Consider the following 21114-nt stretch of genomic DNA (forward strand, 5'->3'; position numbering starts at 1 on the left):
GATAACCCAAATGTAATGACTGCAACAGTGAAACACGAAGAGCATCCACACAAACCAAAGTCCAAACCACAAATCCAATTTATAGACAGCAAACAGTCCAAATGCAGTCAACCGCTTTCGTCTTTAACAAAGACTTCCTCAGAACTGCTTGACATGGTTATCTCCAACCTTAAATAATCCTAATACATCGTGTAATCAACATGTGATCGAACATTCACATGACAACTTTAGTAAATGCATTGATTATAAAACTTCAACAAGAATTGTTGTGAAGATCAATTTAAATTGCATGAAAAATGAACACAAGTATAACAATAAAAAATAAAAATAATGTTGAGAACAAAAATTGTAAAACAAATCAGTCTTACAGCGACAAATGTATGAGGAACATGCTCAAGACTTTTTAGCTTTAATATAGGTGTAATAGAACAACATTCATTCAAACTGGGGGGGGGGGGGGGTAAAGGCATCGCACACAAGAATCCATATGAGCTCCCTCTTGAGAAGATGTTCGTCAGTGTAAAAGCTCCTTGGATCTGGTTCCAAGAAATCAATCACCACAAATTTAAAAAGATGACCAGGATAGGCAGAAATATGTCTGTACAGTGCGTTTAATTGTCTTCCCTTTCTTGATTTAGTTGAGATGTTCATATATTCTCTCTTTCAAAGCCAGACCAGTCTTGCCAATGTAAAATGCTTTACACTGTTGGCAAAGTGACCTTCAGTCATCCTGGTGAGTCAGAGAATTCTGGAACTGACATTAACTGCCCCATTATTAAATGCACCCCAAATCATGAAAACAACTGTACTATGTATGCTGTTATAACTGACGCTGGGGACAGTGTATTAAAGGGGTTAGAAAATATTACTACACACAACATTTTAGATAGGTTTGATAATTCTTGTACTTTTAATGACAGAAGAGACAGTATTGAAGGGGCTGGAACTGTGTCTCTTTATAATCAACCTATTGTCTCTTCTTCCTTTTCTACCCCCCACAACAACACAGATGGAGGGGATCCTAATGGTGTACCCATACCATTTAGTTATTCACCTACCTTAGATGATAATTCACAGTTCAATGAATCAAATGATGGAAATCTATTTTTGAATTGTTTCGGGCCTTTTAGTGAGACTAAGGGGAACATCAGTCATCAAAATACAGAATCAACTAACACTGAACTAGCTGCTAGTGAATCATGGTTTTTGGTAGTAAGGGATATAAATAGCAGTACAGTGGAAGATGACATATGACCTAGTTGCATCCAACATTCTACTAAAGATTTTACAGTATATAATTTTTCCAATGTCAACATCTCAACAGAGCATGCTGATGTTCTGAGTAAGGGTTTGAGTTTTGTACCAGCCAGAAAATTCAATCTAGCTGAAACACTCATAGATTTAAAATTATTTACTCGTAAATTAAATTTAGCCCTTTGGTTTAAGTCAGCAGGCACTAACACTAGGGCTGACTTGAATGCACATCTCAAGAAATCCAGTTCTTTCAACCCACCCTTGAATAATGGGCTAGTATTGTTCAAAAAACTTTGTGAAAGGGATATTCGAAAACTTTGTTTAAGACCCCAAAACTCTAATGTAAATAATAAAGTTAACCTTTCAGAGAATGAAGCAAAACTTTTTAATGATCTTTGTAACAACAAAACAATCAGAATAATGAAACCCGATAAAGGAGGGGGCATTGTTATCATGGATGTCGAGGATTATAACAATAAGATGTACAAGCTCCTTTTTACTAACAGGTACACACAGGTATCAAAAATTGAACTTAATATTGCTTATTCTAAAATTGACGGTTGTTTATACGACATGGTCAGGCAGGGACAAATTGACAAGAGTGCCTCTGAATACCTATCCACTGAACACCCGGTGGTAGCAGGCATATTCAGTATACCGAAAATTCATAAAGACATCCGAAACCCACCACTGAGACCGATTGTTGATGCAGGCAAAAGCAAAACATTTTACATAGCTAAATATGTGGATAATTGACTTCAGCCATCAACCAGTTGCATTACCCATATCTGTAAAGCTTCATGGAATTTTATATCCATATTAGCAATTTTACAATTCGTACCTGACTGTATACTTGTCACAATAGATGTACAAGATCTTTATTCAGTCATTCCACACACGGAGGGACTTGACTGGGTGGAAAGTATGCTCTTTGACATAGGGCTATTGAACAACGATGACACCAACACGGCTATCACGCTCATTGAATTAGTCCTGAGCAACAACTTTTGTATTTTGAAGGACAACAATTCAAACAAATGAATGGAATGGCAATGAGTCCCTCATGTGCCCCAAGCTTTGCCAACCTATATTACATTTGCTGACAGTTGGTCATTTAATATTAGGTACCTGGATGACATATTTATCATTTAGACAGATTCTTTGAAGAAATTGAATGATTTTTTAATGTACATCAACAATAGCACCCCCTTTCTTAAATTTACCCACAACTTCGACAAGGACAAGATGGCATTTCTTGATGTCCTAGCTTCAAAAGATTATTCAAAGGTTTGCTTTAGCTCCAACATTTTTCATAAGGAAACTTTTTCCAATTCTTACATTCACTATGACAGTTTCATCCCAAATTTCAAAAAAGAGCAGTTGTCAAGGGACAACTAGTCTGACTCGCTTGGATGATATCTGATGATGCAGTATTTTTGGTGGGGATTGAAAAACATTTGGATATGTTTATCGACAGAGGTTATCCACCAGACCTCTTGGTATCTACCAAAGATGAAGTATGTGACAAAACGAGTAAGGGTCTGTACCGTTCCCTGCTACCAATCTTTGATAACTCCTGTCATTCATTATCTTCAGTAGGGCCATTGACCTCTGGTGATCATAATTCGGATAGGTCGTACGAATGAGCCTTGATTGTTACTTTTTCTTTAAACACTTACCACATTGTTGATGTGGTTAATCAATTTTGGCCTATTGTTACTTCCATCAACGATGATAATGTACTGTTTAGTTCCAAACCTAAGACAGCATTTAGGAAAGACAAATGTTTTAAAAGTTTACTGGAAAGGAATTCAGGCAAATTTAGTACCAATAGACCAAAAGGTATGTATAATGAAACCACTGTAACTACTGTTAACATATAGTCTATTATGAGTCTTTTTTCATCAAAGACAAGAAATTTGAGGTGAAAAAATATTTTAATTCTTCGTCCAGGGGAGTAGTTTATTGTGCACTTTGCCAACAGTGTAAAGCGTTTTACACTGGCAAGACTGGCCGGGCTTTGAAAGAGAGAATATATGAACATCTCAACGAAATCAAGAAATGAAAGACAATTAACGCATTGTGCAGACATATTTCTGCCTATCCTGGTCAACTTTTTAATTTTGTGGTGATTGATTTCTTGGAACCAGATCCAACAGTTTTTTACACTGATGAACATCTTCTCAAGAAAGAGTTCGTATGCCTTTACCCCCCCCCCCCACACAGTTTGAATGAATGTTGTTCTATTACACCTATATTAAAGCAAAAAGTCTTTGAAGGCTGATTATGTCATCTTCCTCATACATGTGTCGCTGTAACACTGATTTTTTTTACCATTTTTGTTCTCAACATTATTTTTAATTTTTATTGTTATACTTGTTAATTTTTCATGCAATTAAAATTGATATTCACAACAATTCTTTTTGAAGTTTTATAATCAATGCGTTTACTAAACTAAAGTTGAGTCATGTGAATGTTTGATCACATGTTGATCACATTTATTTATTTATTTATTTGAAGTTGTTTAACCAGGATAGTCCATTGTGCCTGAAGAACCCGTTTTCAATGGAGTCCTGGGGAGAAAAGCTCCTCATACAGATTACACAAAGGTTAATATACAAACATAGATTACATGAAGATTACAGAGGTAAACAAACTAAGATTAATATACACACATAGAATGAATGAATATTACAGAGGTAAAACAGACTGATCAAAAGTATTTCAATCAAAGTTAATAAATTTTTTTTTTTTTTCTAGTAAGAAGTTGTATTATAGACGCAAGCAAGAATTTGTTACCTGGGATTTGAGAGAAGGAAGGGAAAGAGTGTTGAAGTAAAGTGTAAGTTATGAGGGATTGGAGCAGGAGCATGATGTATTAGGATTATTTAAGGTTGGAGATAACCATGTCAAGCAGTTCTGAAAAAGTCTTTGCTAAAGACGAAAGCGCTTGACTACATTTCGTCTGTTTTTGCTGTCAAAAATTGGATTTGTGGTTTGGATTTTGGTTTGTGTGGTTCCTAGGCCTCTACCTTCACTACTTGTGGTTCTTGTTTTTTTTTTCTTTTGAAACCATATTAAGTTTTATACTCTGCAGGCAAAGTGAAAAAAACAAGCATATTTATAACATTTTAAATTGGTCAACACAGCAGAATACACTATTCAAGCACCAACAGAAAAAGCAGGAGGAGGAAAAAAACCCAAAGGGTTTTATATTTGAACTCAGCAACTGAAAAGATCCAGAGTAAAGAACAGTTGTCAAGAGATCTTTCTCTTGCCATGGTACTAGAAAACTGAATAACTGCTTGCTGTCTATGGGTGTGTAAGGCAGTCCCTGCTCTGCTAGGTGATTGGTCCATCATACCCACAGAGACACAATGGTACAGAGTCTGACCTTTAGTAGACAGCAAGAGGAGGGTAGCCGGGCATTGACACCCAAATGCCAGTAAGGCAGCATGTTGGTTAAACATTAATTATACAATGCCCCCCCCCCATTAATATTCCAAAAAGTGCACGCTGATTGGCCAGCATGCCCACTGTAAATCCCACAATATACCAACGGAAAAAGGTCCGGTCGCCCAGACTTTTTTCCGTTGGTATAAAGTGCTAAAAACATTTTTTTTTTTTTTTTTAACAAATGTTGTGTCTTTTGGCTTTTCCCGGTTAGGGGTCGCCACAGCGGAACTCCGGTCCACTAATGATTGGCAGTAGATTTTTAAGTGCCGAGTTGCCGGCCCTGACGCACAACCTTCAACGAAGGTACACCCATTCACACGTCTCCACACAGAAGACGCTCTAGCTGAGAATCGAACAGGACAACATCTTACTGTGAGGCGACAACACTACAGCAGCACCACCACCGCAGATAAATAAAGAAAAAAAAAATGGAGCAATGGAGAATTTCTTTTCTCCGTTGCTTCCATTTCAAAGCATTGATGTACTGGGTATGCGTGGGATGCAAGTCCCATACGCATGCTCAGTACATTAAAACAAGGAAGTAGTATACCACAACCAGCAGAAGAACAGTAACGTGCCGTTATACAAAGACATTATTTAAGAAAAGTAAGTTTTTTTTTTTTTCTTAAATAATGTCATTGTATAATAGCAATAACCGACTCTGTGGTTGTGGTATATTGAAATTTACTCACAGTTGGCTTTATTTAATCACTCGGGCTTCACCCTCGTGATTAAATCACACCAACCGTGGGTATATCTTCAATATACCACACCATGTCGTCGGTTACTGCTGAAATATACAACAGACCTAAACTGCAAATTTTGTGTTTTACCTTAATTCTCTTCTTTACAGGGACATACACCCCAAAGATGCAATGGATTCTGTTCCATGTAAATAGCTAAAAGGGAAAAGCATTGATGGCCTGCTGGCATAGTGCTATATCAAATACTTGACATACATACAAAGTTCAGGAAAAAGACTAAGTAAAGTATGCTGTTCAGGAAACAGTATTTGTTGTCAAGTCCTGCTCTTTTAATGCCTCTTGGGTGACAACAGAAAATAAGATACTGTATAAGCAGCCATTAGGATAGGAGCACTGCAGTATGTCTGCAAACAGTTGTGAGAAGCACCAACAAGTCAGTTACAGCACACAAATGATCTAGTACATACAGATGAAAGGAACAGCACTGAAAGAAACTCAGCTGGAATAATGAAGGTAGTCCAATACCACAGGCATACAGATTTTCTCTGACACTTGCAGCACAAATTCAACAAGCATCCTAAGTGCCAGAGGGCTGGCCAGAGGAACAGATTATAGTAGCCAGATGTCAGCTCACCTATTTTTGAGAATGGGATTAGAAGCTCTTTATTCACTCTAAAGAGCAGACCATGGATATAGCAAACACAGCTCTGAAATGCAAGTAGGAACCAACCATTTTATATACATCTACGTGTGTGTGTGTGCGTGTGTGTGTGTGTGTGTGTGCGTGTGTGTGTATATGTATATATATGTATATATGTATATATATATATATATATATATATATATATACACACACACACACACATACAAATACAAGTTATGTATACATAATATATATATAATACACATTTATATGTGTATCTCATAATTTTATATATATATATATATATATATATATATATATATATATATATATATATACACACACACACACACACACACACACACACACACATACACACACATTGCACAAATGGGAAACAGTTGCATAAACCCTGTTATTCACAAGTCTTAATCTTTTGGAGGGGGTGCACACTGCAAGGGGTACAAAGTTGTACTGCTCCAGCTGCGTGGGAACTACAGAAATTAAGAGCTCATGGAAGATGGGGTAGGAGGTAATATCAGCAGAAGAGAGCCAACAAAAAAAAATGAAAAGAAGAAACCCCTGCAGATCCCACTGCATCCCCTCATCAATGGCTCATATAATCACACTTAAAGAACACTCATCTGTCTTCAATCCTTCCTACCAGCTGCTATGCAGCTTTTAAGAAAAATTTGCACTCAGTTCTAGCATGAATGTTTGGGAGGGTGGAGACTGAGAGGAAGCATCTGAAAACACCACTTATCTATGTGCTTCAGACTAATAAAAAAGGAGGCAGAACATGAGAAAATGTCTCCTACATGAAAGCAATGATAAGCAGTTATAAAAATATTCTTAACTTTAACACAGTTTTAAGTATTCAACAGTAAAACTGGTCTATAAAAAAGATGTTTCACAAACGATATGATGCTGTTTAATATAAATTAGGAGTGGCAAAATGGATTTGGCCTGCTTCACACCTCTCAACTACCCAGTCTGTTGCCTCATATTTTTGGTCTGTTCCTCTCATAAAAGTTTTGGTTTTCTGGCGAATCACTGAGGATTGCAGTCACTAAACAAAGGCATACATTGGAATTTAGGCTTGACACCCTTCAAAAATGAATGATAACATACATTCTGATATTCTAACAACTTTCTGTTTGAAAGAATAATACTTAAAATCTGTCTTTATTTTTGGGCCTTTGTCCCCCTACTATTTTAGTCTTTGTCCAGATATCTTGCACTAAGAAGGTGAGAGGTACAGTCTGCTTGCTATCACAAATGCCTCCACAACAGGTGAATGATGCAGCACATCTACATCAGAATGAAGAATACACTGACTGGTTAGACAATGGATTTGCAGAAGAGAACTGGTATGGATGCCAGCTGATACCCCAAATAGACAAGCACCAATGCAGAAATAACAAACGGAGTGGAGAAATAGGTAAAAAATACTGACTTGCTAAGATCATACAAGCACAAAAAAAGAGACAGTATGAAACCTCTAAAAAGCAACAGTAGCAATGCAAATTAACAGACTTAGAAGGTAACTTGAGTGTAGTACATTAGGATATATTTTCTGCATTTCCAAAACAGCTGATACCTGAACTTGATGACAATGGCTACTAGTTCAACAGTACCTGTGTACCTTAAAAGTTTATACCAGCCAGCCATCTCTGTGAGGTAGTGGGATAAAGCCACGACCATGATCAAAGTGTCCTAGGATCAGCTAGCAACCCAGGCATTGGAAGATTTACCTGAGGAAGGAGGCAGTGAGTAGTTTTTGCTGACTGGCCCATCTTGGGGGGTTAAGAGGCATCCTGATTCACGACAAGAATGGAAAAGCAGCTTATGGGCCTGCAGGATGTGATGTGGCCTGCCAAGCAGTTCTTGCGCTCCTGTCAGGCTCCTGGAAGCATGTTCACATTACAAAGGTATAGTGACAGGGTCCAATGAGCAGTGCCTGAGCCAAAACCATCAGGTGGGGGTTTAGAGTTTACAAGAGGCAGAATGGGGACGGTGATCCCAGATTCTACTTACTCAGTGACTACAAGCATTGGGAAGCAGAAGTAGTGGCAAATGTGTCAACAGGGCATATGAGCTAGAGATGGTCCTCAGGTGGGTGAAAAGTTTATACTGGGAAGAAAAAAATGGGGTCAATGAACTTTCAATGTTAGCACTTGTTTAATTCCCAAACAAAATAAAGTGATTTGCATTCCATTAAATGCACTAAACATCTCTTCAGTTACTCAGATTTCATTTTAATTTAACTCACTTGATTCCTAATCCATCTTTCTTTCTGAAGACCAGGGGAACTTTCAGGGCCTCCTTTTGCACATATTCGTATGTAAAATCTGCAGTACAAGACAAAGAAAAAATGAAGATAATCCATTAACATATATATGTAAGCACTTTCAAAATAAAACCAACCAGGAACCCTTCACTGATCATAAATAAGGTTTTACTCTCCTTCCATTTTCAAAATTATGTCATCACCACCACCAAAATATGAGAAAATAAACCATGTATGACAGAACTTTATTTAAGTGAAAACAATAGACTGTAACACCATTTACAATTCATGGAAGTTATTTATTTTTTGAAAACCAAACAGGCAAGCCAGGTGTGTGAACATTTTTCATATTTGAATTTTTATGAAGTTCTGCATCAGCAGAGATGTTCTGCAGATGGCTTCAAGAAAAAAATGACCCCCCCCCCCCCATGAAGTACTTATCCAATTTCTTCTACCACCTTAACTTATCTGTTTCATCACTTTTGAGGTCCTTGCATCACATCACCCTGTTTTGCCTGATAAACCGACATTTTTTTGCCTGATAAACCGACACTGACACCATCTTTTTACAAGTCACAATATATGAAAATATACAAAAAAGGCAGCAGGATCCTCCCATTAATTTGCATGTCTACCTATCTAAAGCTGTGTCTGTCTATTTATCTATTCATTTACATATACACCAGAAACCAAAACATTCACTACTACAGACCTGGATTACACATAAGCTTATAAACTATCTAAGCAACTGGCATTTTGGTTTATTAAAAATCAATGCAAGACATTACTCTTCAAAATAAAAACAGCCTTCACTGAGAAGAGGCAAACCTGGATTCTTGGTAGCCTAAAACATTTGGAGGCCTTGTAGTACCTTACAGGGAAAAGGGGAAAATAGTAAATGCACCACACACTAGTTCATATTAATCAGAAAATACATCTAGTAGCACTTTAACTATTGCACACAATTCACCCAAATAATTGTCAGAGCTAGTCCATGGTTGGGGCAACTGGTTCCTGGCTTCATGTCACGTTTTATGTTCCACCCCATCTATCCCACTTTCCAATGTGAAATGCAGACTCAAAGTTTCATATCATTATGAGTAGGGAAGGCTTTGTTGGATATACCTGAATTTCATTAAAGTGTGTGACACTCGCACAGTCATCCCTCCAATACATCTCAATTTCTCACCATATGGTGTGCCCCTAAACTGTGTGAACATTTTCTACTATCCTTATTTCCAATCAAAGACCACAAAATTAAGTTAATTCATTCTTATCCACATCACTTCCATTATTTTTCTAACATACTGCAAAAACAGTAGCCATACAGATAAAAACCCATGTGGATGTCTACAGATTCTCCTGTGTAAGACAATATGATTTCTGCAATGGATACAATTCCACTACTTTACTGCTCTTTCTGAACAACAACAACATATACAACCGAATGAAGCCACTGATTTTGTATCTCACCAAACCAAGGAGTATTTACTGAGTATAGTCTGTACTGCCTAGACAATGCATGAATAATCTGGTTGTTTATTTAATAAGGCTTTCAAATCCAGGCTGGTTAGCCATTACCTTGCCCCATCATACTGATAACAGGAATTTCCTGAGAGCCAGTCCTAGGTCCCCTGCTTTTTACAGTCTTTAAAGGCAACTACACTCTAAGCGCCTTTTCTTATCCCACAGTGTAGTTTTCACTTTACAAAGTGATCCCTACACTGCCACACATAAGTGAAACATTTCAGTGTACTATTCAGCTTGCTCTCTGAACGCCATGCTGAATATGCATAACATCTCACAATGCTTTATTTAGTAATTTGTTTATTTGTCTCTTACACCATACAGGTGACAAAATTTAACATCCCTGGCCCATAAAAAAGCCAAAAGAGCAACATGTTTCTTACCTGTGACATACTTTACCACTGAGGTCATAAAGCTATTAAGCCTCAAGCTACAGGACTGATGTAAAGAAACAGTACTACTTCCAAAGTTAAGACAGCAGCTGATACTAAACATCCTGAAATATGATAGCTTTGGATAACATAAGGAATGAAAGTTAGTTTAATGGAAGCACTTTTTGCAGCTGAATGCAAGGACTCATTACAGTGTACTAAAAAAAGGAGACTGATCAGACTTATTTTAAATCACTGGAAAACAGTGATGTCATGACCACAGATTTTGAAAATTAGTAGTAATTTTGAATACTGCTATTCAAAATAAACAGAAATAAGAGCATGCAAGAAAATATGAACAGAAGAGTGGACTATGAGAAAGAGAACCATTAGCCAGAAGTCAAAACCACGTCAGTATGTCCATCCCATCAGACTATTATATTGCAGGGTTCTTACTGTGTAGGATATTAAGATACAATACAAATATAATTTTTTTCAGTTTATTTCCTTCTGTCAGTCCAATATACACATCATTCACTGCATGTTGATGGCCTCCCAATTCAATGCTCTAAATCATATCAGTAAAAAAGTACAGTTACTTGAGTAAACTAACTATAACAGTAGATGTTCAAGCAATCACTGCTGCAGTAGCCTATGCTATATGGGTTACATCCTGCACAGGCTACAACAGCTGGCCAAATTCTAACGCTTCAGGAGCACCTTCCATGTATCCAAACTGTTAGTTCAAGCTGAGTTGACTACATAGGTTTGGATGTCAAGCCCTTCACAGCTTTCTTACCAACTGAGAGAGGGAGGCAAATCAGTAAAATTACATTGCCAGGAAAAGAAAAACTGTATGTCCACACCCTGGCATTAAAAAAAAAAAAAGAGGAGGATGGAGAGACGGAACAGCTACTGCTGCAGTGATCAGACATCTACTGTTATGGTAAATTTATTTACACAACTATACTATGTTCTTTACATGAATCACTACTACAGTAGCCATAGCTATATAGGTTTACAGAGCTAGAGGCAGACCCGCGGTGGTGGTGCTGCGGTAGCGTTGTCGCCTCACAGTAAGACGCTGTCCGGTTCGATTCTCGGCTAGAGCGTCTTCTGCATGGAGACATGCGTGAATGGGCGTACCTTCGTTGAAGGTTGTGCATCAGGGCTGGTAACTCGGCACGTAAAAATCAACTACCAATCATTAGCGGACCGGAGTTCTGCTGTGGCGACCCCTAACCGGGAAAAGCCGAAAGACACAAACAAACCATAGCTAGAGGCAGAAGGTGAAAAGTCCAGAAGCTCTGGAGAATGGTCCTAGCAAAACCTGTGCTAAAACTGAAGAATGAATTTAGTTTTCAGTGTTCTGTAAAAGTATGCACAACCAAGTTGCCGTCTCTAGAATACTTTTTGAGTCTTACACTTTCCAAAAAGTCATAGATGAAGCCACGTCACTGGTAGAGTAAGCCTTGACCCTGCCTGGAATAGTTTTGTCGTGGTGGGAATAACAAAAGGTAATAAATAGCCCAAGACAACCACTTGGATACAGTCTGCTTTGATACAGGCTGTCCCTTCTTCATAACTTCACAAGAAATGAAGAACTAATCAGAAGTTCTGAAAGATTTTGTTTTGCTCTGTCAAGTCAGTACCTGAGTTTTCTATGGACATCCAAGGTATGATGTATCCTTTCATCCTCATTTTAAGGATCTGGAAAGAAAAAGGGAGACTGATAGTTTGGCTTAAAGTATCTGACACACAATAAGAGCTTGCAACTCAAGATACTCTTCTTGCATAGATCAGAGCAATCAGCAAAACTAGTTTCCATGTTAAGAATCTCAAGTCAGACAGATGAGCTGATTCAAATGGAGCAAGTGTTAGCTCTAACAGAAAATTAAGACCCCAACGAGAAGCCACCACTTTTATGGGAAGCACCCCTTTCGAAAACATTTTCACATGAGAATGCATTGAAAGGGGAGCATCCATAGGTAGACATGCTAAAATGGACAACAAATAAACCTTAAGAGAGGGGTAAGACAAGGCAGAGGATACTAACTTACATAAATATTGTATAATCAGAGAAAAATTGGGCTTAAATGAGTGTTGTTATTTTGCTGGCACCAACTAGAAAACTTCTTCCATTTGCTTACATATGATTTTTTTCTGGTAGCAGGCTTTCCTGCCTCTATTAATGCCTGAAAGGTATTCAGACTCTATCAACCAGGTAGTCTGTTCTAGTTGTTCGGACCTGGGATATATCAAACATCCCTATTCTTGTGTGAGTAAATCTAGTCTGTGAGGAAGCTTGTGATAATTGCCCCTGGCTTAATTCCAAAGGAAAGAAGAACCATTGTTGCCTGGGTCAGAAGGAAGTCATCACAATAATCTTTGTGGATGCCTTCTGAATCTTCAAAAAAAAACACCCTGCATAACGGTGGAAAGGCATACAGAAACATTCTGTCCAAGGAAAAGAAAAGAAAAGACCTCTGTTTTTCAGGCCTACTTCCTTGGCGCTGATTGTTTCTGCAGACACTAACTTCTTTGTTCGCTGCAGAAGCTGATATAAAACATCTGGATTTCAACTGCATATTACAGAAGAGGAATCAATCAGTTTCATCATGTTTTACAGTTTAAGCAAAAAGATTGCCTATCCCCTAGCATCAAATGCTGCTAATGAATATGCAGTTACACTGACATCAAAAAGCCATGTCTGACATGCTTTGTATTGTTCAAACACTACCACATGGCTATCAGTGGTGAAATCCAGTTTATGCTGCATCTTGTACTGTTCAAAGTACAAACAGTTTAAGGTGACATATGCCACAAGCCTGTAAAAATGAGACAGGATTACTGATTTGATATTCATATCTTCTGAAACATCTTTTCATGTCGGGATTTCAGCAACTCATGCTTTCTACTATTATATGTGCAAGAACATGTTAAACACCAAAACTGCCATGCTTTTCATGATTCTAATTATTCTACCTCTCCAGGACTGATGTCATGATGAGAAGTAATTGTTACTCCTAAGAAAGTTAACACTTGCAATTACATTACAAAATGAAATCCTTACTTCAGCTAGTTCTACTCATCTTTCAAGGCTTACATAGTAATAAAATACTACTTATAATAAACAACAAAAGCGCATGCAACCATAATGATAAATCAGAAAAGGCAGGTCCAGCCTCAGTAATAATCAGGACTAGAGCTGGAGACACTAGGACCACTTGGCAGACAAAACATTACCAGGGTGCCAAAAAAGTACAGTTTATTTATTTACATTTGATTACTAGGAAAGTCGACTGGGTAGGAGACCATTTTCAGCAGAGGTCCACGGAGAAACGCTCCCAAGTATTACAAAACATTTTAAGAACAATAATCTTACAGCCTTTAAAAATTGTACAAAAGGAACTACAATTTAAATAATTATACCAAATGAGACATAATATGAAAACACTGGTTAAAAATACATATAGAATAGTTCTATGATAATGATTTAATAGATAAACTTTAATCAGTTTAGAAAGAAATTAAAGGCAAGTTAGTATAATACAAACAACAAGAATTGCAATATGAAGGGAGAGAAAAGCAGGCTTATTGTACATTTAGACAGAAAGCCAGGGGAGAGAAAATGACAGAAGAAAGAAAGTAAGCTAAGAAGGGAGAGTTAGAAGACATAAGGTATGAATAGGTATTAGTTCATATTTACGGATGTAGTTTATCCTGGTGTTGAGCATGAACACAGCCAGCTTTTGGCTAGGAAGTCTTTCAGAATGGTTTTGAAGGATGGGAGGGAGGGTACTGAATTCTGAACTAATGGACTGAGATAAGAAGTTCCAGGCTTAGTAACGCGGTGTGAGTACATACAATGCCCAGAAGATTAGCTAGGCTTGTGGACAGACAGAAATATTTGGTCACTGGATTGTAATGACCAACTGGGAAAACAGTTGTGTAGAATGTTATTTAGTGCTGGACAAGCTGATGGATTCTGGATAATTTTATAGGTCTTAAGAAGCAGTGCTTATGTTAGTTGATGAGATAGTTCTAACAATGTTGGTTAGACAGTTGTGCTACACTTACCATAATTGTAGGGATCTACTTTAAAACACAGACACTCCAAAACATCGATGACAAGAACACAGAGACCGGAATATCGACAACTGAGATGACTGACAGTTTAAAAGCATGAAACTTCACATGCCCGACAAACCACAATCAACAGAACAAAACAAATACCTTTTCCGAAAAACACACACACAACACAAGCACACCAAAAACCTTACAAACCTACACTAAACCTTACATACACAACTATCTATGCACTAACCTTAACCCAAACCCTAACCCCTAAGGTCCGTCACTATCGCACACTCATCTAACCCGCGCCCTAACCCTAACTCACTTAACTCGCCCCAACCCTAAAGTCTGTCACTATCGCACACTTACCTTACCCTAACCCTAACTCACTTAACCTGTCCCTCACCCTAAAGTCTGTCACTACTGCACATTTACCTTAACATGTCGGTGTTCTCAGCGTCAGGCTTTTAAACTGTCGGTCATTTCAGTTGTCAATCTTCCGGTCTTGGTGTTCTCGTCGTTGGTGTTTTGGCGTGTCGGTGTTTTCAAGTAGACCCAATTGTAGACATTTTAGTAGACAAATCTTGCAGCACTGATTCTTGGGTCTTCATGCCATGAAGAAGCCTGCAACCGGCCCAATTTCCAGAGTCTTTGCATCATCCCTAGTCGATGGACATCAGATGACTGATGTCTTTACAGCAAGGTATAAGACAGGCATCTGTCGGGGCCATCTTCAGATCTTTCTAGGCAGTGTAAAGCAATCTGATGCCTGAGGACAACACGGTCCTTCCAGATGTCTGAGTTTAAGGGAAGATTCAGACCATAGTAGGACTAGAGGGAAGGGAATGATGGATAACAACTACTTCTCAGGAAAAAACATCCGCAATTATAGCACATGTAACACAACTGTGCTATGTTCTTTGTAGTCAATGTTGCAATATTATTCTAGGGAGGACTCCCAAAACTACAGGTTGGGGTAGGCTGTCTGGTGACCCCTGAGACAGCAGGTTCTGTAGGAAAGCAATAACAAAACCTATCCTAGCACAGGAGGCAGTGCCTAAATGATAAATTTTGATTAAGGTGTGGACAGAGATACATGTGGCAGCTTCCAGAATGGCCTGGGGTGGGTCACCTTTAAGGAAGGCAATGGTGGCTGCCCTGCATCTGGTGGAGTGAGCCATGACATGGGCTGGTAATGGTTTACCATGATGAGCATAACAGAAAGCAATGCGACTGGCTATCCCATTTAGAAACAGTATATTTGGACACAGGTCTGGCCTTTTTCTATTCTGCAAAGGCCAGCAGTTATTCTGCTCTATTTATGAATGTTATTCTGTTAAGGTAATACCTGCTCTGTCTGTGTACATCCAGGGAATGTAGGACTTGTTCAGCTTTATTTTGCAGGTTTGGAAAGAACACCAGCAGGTGAGCAGTTTGATTCAAGGAAAGTTCTTATATTACCCTTGGGAATAAACAAAGGGTTAGTTCTAAAGATTACCCTGTCTCTGTGAAACATAACAAAGCTTCTTTTAATACCGGGGCTTGTAGCTTTGAAATCTGTCTGCCTAAGGTGATAGCTATCAGTAGGGTGGTCTTCCATGCAAGAGTCTTTAAAACAGCAGAAGGAGGTAAGGTACGTTTTTCTAATACATAGTTTAAATCCTAGGGAGGGATATGGTTTCTCTTAGGAAACCTTAGGAGTATGACCCCTTTCAGGAATTGTTTCAGGTGGGGGGTTAGAATAGATTAGCAGGGAGCAGGTAAGACAGGCAGCGAGGGCAGAAACATATACCTTAATACTGGAATAAGAAGGATCCTGGCAAAATAATCCAAAAAGATATTACAACACTAGATTTATTTTGTCAAGTGGAGAACTAGAAGTTATGTACTCACCATAATGTTCGATGTATGTGGTCCATCTCGCCTCACATTCTTACTCACGGGTTCGGAGCCGAACATCAGCTCCGACTCGGCCAACTTATTTTTCTAGCACAAAGTCTCTAATTGGCTGGGCTAACCTAGTATCCCATGTTGCACCGCTCCATAACCCCAGATCTAGTTTGCAGCAACTCATAGTCACACCTCATGCACAACCACAGTTCAGTACAGTAGAACACTAACCAGGGCAGCAAAGAAAAAATAACCAATACCGAAGCATACTGAAGACAAATGTCGCCTCCAAATCCTCCAGGAGGGGGACAGGTGGGGGGAAACGTAAGAATGTGAGGCGAGATGGACCACATACATCGAACGTTATGGTGAGTATATAACATCTAGATGTTACGTGGTCCAATCTCGCCTACATTCTTACTCACGGGACAGCGTCCCCAGCACCTCTATCCTGGGAGGCTCAATGGAAGATGTTCCTGAGAACAGTGGAACCAAAAGAAGCCCGGCCCCTAGAAGCCACGTCTAATTTGTAATGAGGGTTTGGGGAGAAGCCCACGTGGCCGCAGCACAAATTTCATCCAAAGATAGCCTGGAATGATAAGCTACTGAAGCGGAAACAGCCTTGGTGGAGTGAGCCTTGATGGGGAATGGTAACTCTCTGCCTGCTGACGAGTAGACATAGGAGATGCAATCAGAAATCCATCTGGAAATTGTAATCTTAGAAATAGGGGAACCTGTTCTATTTTCTGAAAAAGACACAAAGAGTTGGTCAGACTTACGAAGTTGTTTTGTCCTGTGTAAGTAAAAATGAAGCTGCCTGTGTACGTCCAACTGATGAAACTTAAACTCCGCCTTGTTGGAAAACTGAGGAAAGAAAACTGGCAGCTCAATGGACTGGTTGAGATTAATGGCAGAGGTTACTTTCGGAAGGAAGGACGGATTAGGTCTCAAGAAAACCCTGTCCTTATGAAAGATTAAATACGGGGATTTGATGGACAACGCTTGAATCTCCGACACCCATCTGGCTGATGTGATAGCTATTAAGAATGCAGTCTTCCAAGACAGAAATTTTAATTCACAGGTGGCAGCTGGTTCGAAAGGTGATGAATTCAGGGCCTGTAAAACAAAATTTAAATCCCATGGCATGATGGGTTCTGACACAGGAGGCCGAAGCAACAAGGTGCCCCTCAAAAAGGCCGTACATAGCTTATGAGCCATGAGAGAAGGTTCGTAAGAGGTATGAAAATTAGAAATAGCGGCCAGCTGGACCTTAATGGTAGCAGGAGCAGAACCCTGCTGAAAAAGTATGGATACAAAATCTAAGACAGCAGGGATGGGGGCTGTGAAAGGATCCAGTCCCTTGGCCTGAGCCCAAATCGAAAATCTTTTCCACTTGCTGGAGTAAATCTTCCTGGTAGAAGATTTATGACAAGGAGATAAAATGTGTACTACCTCAGGTGAAACATGATGAAGTCTGACTAAAGATGGAAGTGGAGTAGCCAGGCTGTCAACCTGAGGGTCCGCAGGGAGGGATGGGACTGTCCCGACATGTGTGTCAGTAGGTCTGGTAATGGGTCCAGAGTCCAAGGACTGTCCACTGCATACTGATGAAGAAAAGAGAACCAGACTTGGTGAGGCCGGTGTGGGGCAATCAGAATCATCTTGCTTCCCGAGGAAATGGCTTTCTGAATCACTCTTGGAAGCAGAGGAAACGGAGGGAAAGCACAGAGCAGACCGGGAGGCCAATCGTGGACTAGTGCATCCCTGGGTGACTCCCCCCGTGGGGGGATCAGAGTGAAGTAGTTGCTGCACTTGGTATTGTGGGGATTGGCAAAAAGGTCGCAGCAAGGCTGACCCCACCTGTTGAAAATATGTTCTGCAACTTGGCGGTTCAGGGACCACTCGTAAGGCATCAGAATAGATCTGCTTAGCCTGTCTGCTATCACATTGGCCTATCAAAGAATGTGCGTTGCCACTAGGAACCGTCAGGAAGACACTGCCCACTGTCACACTCACATGGCCTCTCTGCATAGGGGGTAAGATCTGGTTCCCCCTTGCTTGTTCAGGTACCACACTACAAACATGTCCGAGTGAATCGCAATCATTCCTAGAGGAAGAGAGTTCTGCAGTGCTTGTAGCGCCAGTGACACCGCTCTCATCTCTAGAACATTGATGTGCAGATGTACCTCGTGATCCTGCCAGGTGCCTCAGACCGTCCTGCCAAGATAATGCCCCCCCCATCTGGGAGGCGTCCGAGGTCACCGTGGCAAATGGAGATATAGGAATAAACGGATTCCCTTTGTTCAAGTTGGTGGAACGCAGCCACCAACAGAGGTCCTGTTTGCACCGATCGGTGAGTAGGATCAAATGGGACAGGGGAAGTTTCTGAAAGGACCATTGGGCAGAGAGGAGCCACTGCAGAAGCCTCATGTGTAATCTGGCTAGGGGCACTAACATAATGGTGGCTGCTATGGATCCCAGGAGCTGTAGGACCCATCTGGCCTGAACCTTCTTGAGGGGTAGCAACGGGCGAACCTGACCCTGCAACACCTCTATCCTTTCTTGATGCAGGAACGCCCGCATATGAACGGTGTCTAGCTCTACGCCTATAAATGTGACACGCTGTGAGGGCAGCAAGGCAGACTTTCCCCAGTTCAATGTAATTCCTAGTTGATGACAAAGGGCAATAGTCTTTTCCCTGGCCTGAATGAGAAGATGCCTGGTGGGGGCGGTGAGGAGCCAGTCGTCCAGGTATGGAAACACTTGGAATCCTTGACGTCTCAGGTGAGCTGTCACCACTGCCAAACACTTGGTGAACACCCTAGGGGCTGTGGTGAGGCCAAAGGGCAGGGTATGAAATTGGAAATGACTGGCTCCCAGCCAGAAGAGTAAGTGACTCCTGGATGCCCTGTCCATTTTGATATGGTAGTAAGCATCCTTGAGGTCGATGGAGCACATCCATACTTCTTTTCCCAGTAACGGAAAAATAGACTGAAGGGTGACCATTCGGAACTTGGACTTTAGAACGTAGCGATTCAGTCGGCTAAGATCCAAGATGGGTCTCAGGTCCCCTGTTTTTTCTGCACCAAAAAGAGTCTCGAGTAAGTCCCTAATCCGATCTGGTCTGAGGAGACAGGTTGGATGACTCCTTTTTCCAGCAACTTTGAAATTTCTAGTGTTGCGTGATCCCTCTGACTGGGTGGAACGTCTGGGATTCTCTTGGGTGGAGGAGGGTCTGACAGTAAGGGGATGGAATAACCTCCGGTAACTACATGAAGCACCCATCGATCCTGAGTGATACTTGCCCAGGCTTCCAGGTACAACAAAATGCGGCCCCCAACTGGCTCCGGAATAGCATAGTCGGGCAACAGATCAGGGACGATGATAGGAAGGCCTGCGAAAGGAATCACGGTCTCCCAAATTGCGAGAGCCTCCTCTGCCCCTAGGGCGGCGTCTCCCAGAATAGCCATCCCCTCCTCTGCCTCTGGAGGGGGACTCATCTTGACCGGCAGGGAAAGACTTCTGTGACTTTTTGGACCACATTGTTCCTCCCCTCTGAGCCTTGGGGTAAGGCCTAGATGGGAGGGAAAAATGGACCCCTATGGCAGACAGGGTCTTTCCGTCTTGCTCGCATCTGGTGAGGGTGTCTTTCACTTTGGTCCCAAAGAGTGAGGACCCATCAAAGGGGGCATCAGTGAAGGAAGACTTGAAGGCCTCCGCGAAATGACACAGGCACATCCAGGCTTGCCTCCTAAGGGCTACACCTGAGCTAGCTGCCCTGCTGGCCCCCCTCGGCTGCATAAGATATGAGCCTCATAGACGAGTTGACAATCGAGCCAAGAGTAGACAACTGGGTGTTAACCGTCTGTGTTAACGCCTCAGGTACTTTAACGGTTAGAGTATCTCCTAACTCTTTAAGGAGATCTCTCTGGAGCCGAGTAAAATGACAAAGATAGGGACTCCTTGTTAGGAGGATGGACAGAGGAAGAAGACTTGGCTACTTCCTGCTGAGTGGCCACCACCACCACCATGGCATCCACAGAAACCCCTTTGGACAGGAACTCTTTCCCTGGGGGAGCTGAAAGAAATTTATTAGGGCGTCTGGGTACAGGTTCCACCAAGTCAGGAGTCTCCCACGCCCTTCGACAGATCAAATCTAGGAGCTCATCGAAGGGTGGAGACACCCAGGAGGCGGAGGGTTGAGCCCCAAAGGCCTTGAGGAATACAGACTCCACCTCAGAGGGGGTTTTGGACGACCAGCCGCCTCTCTGCCTCAAAATTTCCAGGATGTTGGAGAAAGAGACGTCATCGGAGGACGACTTGGGGGACCCCTCTGACTCTTCGAGGTCGGTATCAGAGGTGAGAGACTCATCCTGGGAGTCTATGTGCTTCCTCTTGCACAACTTCTTTCTTGGAGGCTCCTCAGGCACAGACTCCGAGGGGCCCTCAGAAAGTTGGGGACCGCTCATGGGGGTATCCCCAGACCTTGTGGCTCTGCCGTCAACTGACAGGAGGACATCAGAGGCTCTCGCCGGAGTGGAAGGGGATGGAATGACTGATCCGGGTGATGTCACTGAAGATCTGGCCAGTGCGCTCCTCATGGCCTCAAAGGCGGGTCCCCCCCGAATCCGAGGATCGACCGACCTCCAAGGCCAAGACCGGAGCCGAAGTTCCCCGAGCCGACGTGCCGAGAGGGAGGTTCGGAACCGACAAAAGTCCTGAAGTATCCCCCTCGGGCCCGACAGAGGAAACCCGGGTTCCGAAACCAGAGGACGGAGGCAACACAGTAGGAGCCGACGTCGGCACCGATAAAGCCTTAAGAGGTATCGGAGCCGGCAGAACATCACCCGGAGCAGAACACTTCAGCTCCGAAGACAAGGAGGTGCTCAGAGGAGGAAACAT

The 21114-nt window shown here is 41.3% G+C and overlaps 1 protein-coding gene across 5 annotated transcripts in view; it reads right to left on the reverse strand.

Annotated features, from left to right (window-relative positions):
• Positions 1-21114, reverse strand: part of KDM2B (lysine demethylase 2B) — a 3837686-nt gene that overhangs the window by 3441439 nt on the left and 375133 nt on the right. For all 5 annotated transcript variants that reach the window (XM_044068658.1, XM_044068655.1, XM_044068654.1 and 2 more), the window contains one exon: positions 8330-8408. In XM_044068658.1, coding sequence (XP_043924593.1) covers positions 8330-8408 — 79 coding nt within the window. The remainder of the gene's footprint in view (positions 1-8329; positions 8409-21114) is intronic.

This window comes from Protopterus annectens, chromosome 4.part0 (assembly GCF_019279795.1).
Source record: "Protopterus annectens isolate FY-2018-M chromosome 4.part0, PAN1.0, whole genome shotgun sequence".
Classification (NCBI taxonomy): domain Eukaryota; kingdom Metazoa; phylum Chordata; order Ceratodontiformes; family Protopteridae; genus Protopterus; species Protopterus annectens.